The sequence below is a fragment of the Aplysia californica genome, unplaced genomic scaffold (genome assembly GCF_000002075.1).
Source record: "Aplysia californica isolate F4 #8 unplaced genomic scaffold, AplCal3.0 scaffold00110, whole genome shotgun sequence".
In the NCBI taxonomy this organism is placed as follows: domain Eukaryota; kingdom Metazoa; phylum Mollusca; class Gastropoda; order Aplysiida; family Aplysiidae; genus Aplysia; species Aplysia californica.
Genome location: NW_004797380.1, coordinates 1,087,508 through 1,096,737, shown reverse-complemented (window position 1 = coordinate 1,096,737; position 9,230 = coordinate 1,087,508). Strand labels below are relative to the sequence as shown.

Here is a 9,230-nt window from a genome sequence, read left to right as displayed (position 1 = left end):
GGGGGGGTGAGATTGAAGAGAGAAAGAGTGTGTAAATGGGGGCTACGCGTGCGTGCATGAAAGTGAATATTCACACACGTAGTTCTGTGTTTGAAAGAGTAAGTTTATGACTGCATTTTAGTTTGGGTGTAAGGGGTAGAAAGATTGAGAGAAGTGCTGGAGTAGGAGGATAGAAAGTGCGTGATTATATTTTTTTTAAAAGTGGGGCTTAACACAATAAGCCTGACTCAAAATAGCTTGAATCGTTTTTGGAGAAATTACATTCGCTTGTATCAAACAAAAAAGTAGCGTACAAAAAGATGGCTCGAACTTTATGACATAACTTCTCTTAAAACAAAAGAACACGGACAGTAATTTATTTTATAGGAACGAAATGGCAAAGAGTGGCAATAATACTAATAGAGCGCCGCGGCTGGACCAGCTAAGGCGGATAATCTAGGCCTAATGCTCCCGAGAAAAAAAATTCCTCAGCAGACTGAAGCCGAATTTTATTGCACTCTGCCAACCCGGAAGCAAGGGGAAGTTACTCCCAACGTTTGTTTTTGTTTTGGTTCAAGTCCTCATTCCTTTACGTTAGAGATCGAAAGAAGAAAACTTCAGCCTCTGCTTTTTAAAAAGAAATTCTGAAAGCACAAGGTAATAATTTTTATATTCTCGATTTATTGCTAATCATTTGGAATAGAGTTTGGGACTTACGTGAGATACAATGTCGATATTTAGCCTTGATAAACTAAATAAGAAGCTTGAAATCTTGCGGCCCACTCACACTGACCTGCACTGTCCTGGTCCTGTCTGTTAGTAGTTTAGTGTTAGGCCCTACTCTACTCTAATTATACTCTCGTCTCGTAGCCTTCCTACACTGCTTTATTTTACTAGACTTTACAATAGAACTTTTCTTATATCTGCATAATTGATTTAGTCAGTATTGTTATTTGTTGTCTAGATTCTCTCAGCTTCCAAGAAAAGTAGAGTAGAGACTGTATGTAGTATGTAGATCTAGATCTAGACTTCTAACTACTAGAGTCTACTACTAATCTAGATCTAGAATCTTAGTTTACGCAGAGATGATTTGCTTTGACAAATCCATGACTTGTCCGGATGTGCCAAGTACATTGATGAAAATCAGAAACCTCCGTTTCTTTTTGTTTTTTTGTCAATGGAAGAAACCTGATCAAATTTGCGTAAAATTCCAATTTTTTCTTTAATTCCGTTTCCATTCAATTGGCTATAAATACTATAAAATCCACTTCTTAAATGAAAGTACATTATATTTGCAATGTTTGCTTGACTTTTCGTAATTTACTGAGTCGTCGTGATAATGCACAGTTTTATTTGCGTTTATTAGCATATATGTTTGCCATATATAACATGTTTATTTGTCATGATCTGTTAGTGATGTAATCTGAATGTACTGGGGTTCTGGAGACTGATTTTTTCTTTAACATTTTTAATATCGCCAGCACCTTTAGTCTCCACACCGTAATATGCACTCTTTATCGCAGGCCACTTTAGTTGCCAACTCGACCAGGCACGCTAAACGTAATTAAATAACAGATACTAGATCTAGATCTAAGGAGACCTGTGTACTTAACAGGCTTGAGTCGATAGGGCCAAATCTAGATCTAAGTACAGCTAGACTGGCAGTACAGTACTTAAGTACGGCTAGCCACTTCGTTTTCACTTTATGAGTCTTTGGTACTTTAAGTGTTAAACTCCGATTTCTAGGTAGATCTAGATCTAGGATTTTGCTGAAAGCTCCTTTTTTTGGTCATGGAGGGGTTGTCAGGTCTGCTTGTCTCGGTCATGAGTCGTCAGTCTTTGTCGTCTAATGTGAAATTAGACTAATTCTGTGGGTGGTTGGTGGGTGCTCTGGTGTGGTTTGCTTCTTCTTTCTTATCAAACATCTCCCTTTCTTCTTTTTTTTTGTGTTTGATACTCTCTTGTAACACCTCTAATCTTCGGCACTTATATGACCTTATTGTGTTGCAAGTGCCGTAAAACACTTACTAAAACAAAAAAAGACTAATTCTATCTTTTTTCTTAGACTGGGTCTGGCATTTTGAAGCATAAGTACACTGGTCCCCACCCACTGTGATTACTACGATAGATCCAGTCGCCCCAAGAAATTGTTATATAAATAAAAGAACATTAATCCTGGTGAAAGCTACTAAACCAGTGAGTGAACACTTTTTTCTTTTACTTTTATAGTTTATTTCTTTGTCTACACATCACGCTCACTGCTGCCTGCTTGCATCTTAGCATGCTGTAAAAACTTGATAAAATTTATAATGGTCTGTGACGTTTGGGGTTTCTGAAGCTCATATATATATTTCCTTCTATATTCAGATTATAAAAGAAAGAGAGGTTCAGTTTAGAATGAAAAATTTCTAGTTACTTCTTAGTCCTTGGTTTTATAGAAACTGTGCACGTACTCCACTATTTCCCTCCATAATAGTCTTTCCATTTGAAGCAGAAATTCCTTGGACCTAAATTTTATTTTTATGATAAACAGTGATGGAACTATATTTTTGCACTAGATCCCCAGCTGTTTGACCTAGTCCTTACAGTACAGTATTACATAAGTTGGCTGATGTCCTTGCAATGTTTTTCTGTTTGGGTTGATATGCAAAATGAAATGTGGGTTGAGGAAGAGTAAGCACCTTGAACACTCATTGTTCACGCAGCCCTGATTATTATGCATATTTTAATATTTTTGTTCCCCCATGTAGTTTTGTTACAATACTCTGTGTATAGATGCACACTCATTGAGTATTGAATTCTGTAAGCACACTGTACTTTACCACAGGTGTAACAACAAAGGAGTGTGTTGATGTGGGTGGGATTGGAAAAACCCTCTCTCTCTCTCTCTCTCTCTCTCTCTCTCTCTCTCTCTCTCTCTCTCTCTCTCTCTCTCTCTCTCTCTCTCTCTCTCTCTCTCTCTCTCTCTCTCTCTCTCTCTTTCTCTCTCTCTCTCTTTCTCTCTCTCTCTCTCTCTCTCTCTCTCTCTCTCTCTCTCTCTCTCTCTCTCTCCTCTCTCTCTCTCTCTCTAGCTCACTTTCCAACTCCCTTTCCCCTTCTGTCTGTCTCTCCCTCTCTCTGTCTCTCTCTCCCTTTCACTCTCTGCTTAGTCCATTATGTGTAGTGTGACAGTTTTATTGATTTTTCATCAGTTGTTGAGGAAGGCTTAACTCAATGATTGGCATAGTCAAAAGCTAGAGTATAATTAACATCATATTTTTTGCCAAGGCGTATTTATGTTATAATGTCAATCATAGCTCTGACTTCTTTTGTAATACAAGTCTCTTCATTCATCCATTCATATTGCTGCAGTCTGAGCTGGAACTCAAAGTCTGACGAGTTCTCTTAATGTGGGTGGTTGATGGAGGCCCTGGTGTGGTTTGCTCCTTTACTATGAAACATCTATCATCCATATCTCTCCTTATCCTTTTTCTTTATATGTCACTGTCTAGCAACACCTCTATTCTTTCGCTTTTGTATGATCTCAGAGCGCTCAGAGCTTATACTAGTATGGGATAGAGCGCTATATAAATGCAATCTATTATTATAATTATTATCTGTATATGTGTTTCAAGTGCCATAAAATTCTAACTAACTAAAACTAAAACTAAGGGATACAACATCACAGCAGAAAGACCGAATGCTCATAAAAAATTTAAACTTTCCCCTCATGGGAATCAAACACTCATCTCCTGCATGCGACGGCGGAGCGCTTGACTGCTACATCACAGACCTCGGTCTTTTCTTTGTTTTCGGCTTTCATGAATGTAAATCTTGCGTGGGGTACTGTGTTTTTTGGTTGGTCAGGGACAAAAGGCTATTTAAAAGTGAAGTTCTGAGTTATGGAGGATTTTTTTACTAGTACTGTTCCTGGGGTTAGTGGTTTTCCTTACATGTCTTAAGAGTAGAAGGACATCACTGGACATTGTAACTTTTAGATTTTGAAATATTTTAACGGTCTGCTAATGTGTTCAGATTTCTCATATTTTTAGGGCTTGGAAGTAGATTATTGTTTCCCCCCTCTAGACTAATTCCTAGCTGGATAGATTATAGTACACATATCTTTTTGAAGTAATGTTTCCATTTCTTTTGTTGTTGTTTTTTGCGCTATTAATTTCTCCCTGCACTAGATAATGTCTATTTTGTCGATGTGTTTCTGTTTTTTCAAACAAAGAATGTGTCCATTACTTCATACCATTTAAAACCATGCAATTGTAATCTAATGTGTTCATTTGATTAGCAGAGAGTTACCATTCTAATCCCTCAAATTGAACGGGTAACATTACTGCTTGAACCCTGACTTAGTCTCATTTTATTGGTTGAGTTTTAAAAAAAGCACTTTCTATGCACTTTGCAACCATCGTTACCCTTGCTGACCTCGAACACCCAGTAACATTCTCGGCTTACTTCCAGCGAAGCATACGGTGCAAACAGCCGATTAACTTAGGGCAAAAATGATAACAAACTGACAAGATCTTTGGTCGTCTATAGCTGGGTACCCATTCCCACCTGGGTGAGGTGGGGAAAATTCGTGTAAAGTGCCTTTCCCATGGACACAATGACAGCATCAGGTCCCTGACGGAGTTCAAATCCATAACATTTCGGTTGTAAGTCTGACAGCCTAACCACTAGACTACCGACACTTTTTTGTATCATTCGCGTCTGGACATCCCTGTGTTCACTGTGTGAAAAACAAATAACAAAAGTATTACCAAATCGCAGCCGTAAGCTTCAAGATGAAACACGTTGAATCTTATTATGCTCGGTTCTGATTGCTCAACATGTATGCTTCCAGCTATTGAACCAGGCAATCTCATATCTGTACCCCAGCACCACATCATTCTGCTTTATGTGACTCAAGGAATTCCCGCGCGGTTGTTACAAAGAACAACATACTAACACTGCCTGCAGTTCTGATAAATCTGAATAGGCCTACTTCCTCAGTTTGTCAATCTCACCCATTTCACCACGACTTTCTCAAACATCGTTGTCAGAAAGTCAAGTCTCTTCCATGTTGGTTATGGCGTTACAAAAAGCCACACGTACGACTGGCAAGGCAGGAGGTGTCACGTCTTTTTAGTGTCGGACTAGCAAACATGAACAAGTCTATATGCTGCGATGATCAATGTGATATTGACTACAGAATATCACCTCTGACGTCTTTCCATAATTTTTCTTTCTTTTTTCTGTCTCTAATCCCTGGACCAAGTGCACTGCGTTTAGGATGACCTGTTTTCGGAAGCGGCCATCCTCACTCGACGTTATGAATGTTGGGTTTCAAAATAGCCAACGTTACGCACCCCAACTGTCCAGTAAAAAAATTGTTCGTTCTGTCCCCCTGTAGCTTACTCCAGTAGTGTGAGCCATTAGATGGCCTTTCGCTTTGTTTGTCACACCATGCCACGTAGCTCACACAATACGCTCTTATACTACATAATATTCACGATACTAGATCTTGCACCTTGTATACCGGATCATGCACTTCCTATACTTGATCATGCATTGTGTGTTTGTCGTCAGAACACGTCTCCGGCTCCTAACATACCGTAAAAGGTAACTTTTTCATCTCCGTTCGATCGCTCGCTTGCATTTTAAACATTTGGATTTTGTTTAGTTTTTGACGTACTTGTAGTACTAGCAGTGTAGAAGAAATAAAACTTGTATAATTTGATCTTGCGATTTTACTCAACAAGAACGGAACAGACGGGCTTACTCCTTATACACACCTCGATAATGTTGTTTCTAGAAGTTCGCGCCTAAAAGGGACACCGGCCGATTCACTCCTATGGTATCTGGAAGACATGGTTGCTTTTGTTGTGATGAAGACACTCACATATTCTTTAGTCTCATAAAAATTGTGAAGTGGTATGGGTTTAACGCCCCTATCAACACTAACAGGTTATTTAAGTGGCGGGACCTCCGAGTTTAACGTCCATCTCGGAAAGGACCGAGGCAAATGAGAAATTCGTGTAAAGTGCCTTTCCTAAGGACTCAACGTCGGACCGAGCGGAGGCTCGAACCTCCAAACCCGCATTCTCACGATTACGGGTCTGGTAGCCTAACAACTAGGCTATTTACACCACTTCTTTAGTCACAGATTGATAAAATAAATAGGTGAAAGGTTAGAGAGATGTTACCAAATGATGAGGCCTCAGCAGACACTGTGTGTATATAATAAACGGAATTTTATGTTGTAAAAGTAAGTTCCCTTGTATTTCGGGTTCAGTGCTCACAGAAAACTAATCTCTCTTTGATTTGTCATCAATAACAAATGAAGTATCACATTGGTTAGATCAATACGTGAACGTGTGGAGTTCAGGTCCACGACCCCTGCCAAGGACCACCACCAACGGAAAATCAATAGGCCGAGAGAATCACATGGTAACAGTTGCTTTAAGCCGGCAGGGAGAGCTGTGAATTCCATCAGTTGTATCTTTCTACTGAAGCGGATCGCGGGATTGTGCGGTAGTTATAGTTGTTGCATTTTCTGACACTCATAAGGATTCTTTGCTGTGAAGTTGATTCATTGAGCTTTGTGTGTCCGGCAGTAGAGTTGATTACCTCTGACTTGCATTTGTACAAGGTGTGCATCACCTGCTCAGCTCTGTGTTTTGTGGCATATTTAAATGAAAGACACTAACGAGTATTTGTCGTGTTCCCACTGATGTAAAATGTTTTGCTTTGTAAATTTCTTTTTATAGGACACATTTGTGTGTGACCATTGCTTTTTAAAATGAAACGTCTAACCTCGCCTTTATACGGTTTAGTTGAGTAAAAAGTGACTCGTAGTGACCACTTTGTTCGATGCCTGTGTTTCTAGCGTGCGCGTGAAATTTAAAGCGAGCTTTTTGAAATATCAAACAGGAGCTGGACGTAGGCGCATTGCGTTTTTTTTTTGTCTTTCCTTTTTTCGTTTGAAGTTGTGGATGAATCCTCAGCTACCGTACACAGATTTTGGGAAAAACATTAGTTTCCACGAACTGGACGCAATTTTTCCTTATTACGATCTGTCCCGCCCCCCACCCCCCTTTTTTTCCCCCCAAAAAAAAGAAAAGAAAAAAAGAAAGAAAAAAAGTAATAGAAGCTACCGCTTGTGTTTATTCACAATTCTAACCATGCTATTTAGGACCTGTGTTGTGTTGGACATCACACCCTCCGATCGATGTCTGTGGTGTAATTTTGTAATGATTAATAAATTATTGCTGATTATGCTCGCAAAAGATGCGAGTTTTATACCCGTGTTGAGAAATTGTCTTACCGAGTATCTCCGCGTGTCTGATAGAATGTTGTGCCACGCACGCACGGCGTGGATCGGCAGAGATGGACATGGTTAAGTCTGCCTGCCTTATAAATCTTATAAATGACTATATTGTGCAAATGGGGGTACGAAACTTTTATTTGAATTGAGCAACTTGTAGTTCTTTCTGCGCAAGCCACTGGGTAACATTTTTTTCTTTTTTCTTTCCTCCGGATGCAGTCTGGTTGTCACGAAGAACGATCCCTTCAGACTTGTTAGTGTCAATACTGGCGCGGATGAAACATAACAGGAAAATAGCGACTACACCCTCCAACCCCACATAATATCCCCCCCCCCAATTCATCATCATCATTGCCTTTTTCACCCTGGATCAGGATATAGGCCACGAACAAACAATCTCCACCTTTCCCTATCCTGGGCGAGTCGCTTGATGTCATTCAATGTCTTCCCACTTTTCTGTACATCCATTGTCTTCCCCTTGATCTTTTACCCTGTGGGTTCCAATCTAACACTTTCCTTGTAATGCAGCTGCTTGACTTCCTGAAAGTGTGTCCAGTCCATCGCCAACGCCTTCTTTCCACCCCATCTCTGACTGGGCTCTGTCTTGCTCTTCTTTATATTTCCTCGTTGGTGATCCCCCCCCCCCCATTAGACCTCCCAAAATCCATGCAAATTATTCTCAGAATATGCCCTCTTCCCTCTTTTTTCCGCCAAAATGAGCTAAAAAGCTATGGGAAAGAAGAAAAAATACTTCGATATCAGTTAGATGTGTTTTATACCAAATATGTGGTAGTTACAAATTTCCTCTCTCTTACACCTTTAGCGATCTGTTAGTTTTGATATTTTTGTTTGTCTGTTCACTTATCAAACACACATACACACACACACACACAATCACACACTCACACACTCACACTCACACACACACTCACACACTCACACAAACACGTGTGCACACAAAAAAAACAACAACAAATAAAGAAACACACAAACTAGCAAACAAACTATAAAAGAAGAACCGCAAGTGAACACATGATGGGATATTGATGGCTGGTTCCACTTTTTCTTTTTTTATATACTCAAAACCAACAATTCAAAAATTGATGACCCGACAGTGCAGGATCTGATGTGTCAGCAAAAAGCAATCACATTCCAAATCCAGAATCTTTTCTAAAGAATAATTGCGACCTGCGCCTGTTGTGTGAAGGGTGAGCTCTTTATTATGCACACAAATGTCATTAGTTCAGTTTCAATGGCATATTTTGTCGAGTACGAGTATCTCAGTCGTTCCGCTATCATGCTTCCAACACACCTGGAATGGCAGTGTCATGTTGGATCATAGTTGGAGCAGCCGACCACCCCGTGGATGATCTAAATTCTGTTGATAGGGGCGTTCAAACCTTTGAGCGTATTTTCACGTTAGAGAAGTGTTCAACGAAGATCTCTTTGGGTACATACCAGAGACCTGGAAGATACATGAACTTTCACCATTTTTTAGGGCTGACTACTTAATATTATTAATGTATCACTTTTAAATGAGAAGTCGGTAGTCACAAATAATGCCCAATCAAGGCCTGCCCCACCCTCTTGTTGTCGCCTAATCTTCACGACTTTGTTTCCGAAATAATAACAACTTTTATTATTTTAATCTTGTTTCAGTCCGAGTTTGCAATTCAGGATGGCGGATGCTGCTCAGAACCCAGCCTGGAGTGTGTCTGGAGGCGCTGCTGGCACTCACATGTACAAAAGGGAACCCAGCAAGAGGTGAGGGGTCGTTGTAGACTGCATAGTGGGCACGTTGTAGATGACATTATAGGGACATTGTTGACGTCATCATGGGGACATTGTTGACGACACCGGGGGAGGGGAGGAGGGGTATTGTAGATGACGTAGCGGGGACATTCTTGACGTCATCAGTGGGACATTGTTGACGCCGTGGGGGGACATTGTTGGC

At 40.2% G+C, this 9,230-nt stretch overlaps 1 protein-coding gene across 4 annotated transcripts in view; it reads left to right on the top strand.

Annotated features, from left to right (window-relative positions):
* Positions 1-536: 536 nt before the first annotated feature.
* LOC101849605 (cytosolic purine 5'-nucleotidase) overlaps positions 537-9,230 on the top strand; it is a 215,544-nt gene continuing 206,850 nt past the window's right edge. Inside the window, exons 1-2 of one of the 4 annotated variants that reach the window (XM_005095667.3) lie at positions 537-636; positions 8,936-9,040. In XM_005095667.3, the coding sequence (XP_005095724.1) occupies positions 8,955-9,040 (86 nt within the window). In that variant the 5' untranslated portion in view covers positions 537-636; positions 8,936-8,954. The other 3 variants (XM_005095669.3, XM_035969065.1, XM_035969064.1) reach the window with 3 other exon arrangements.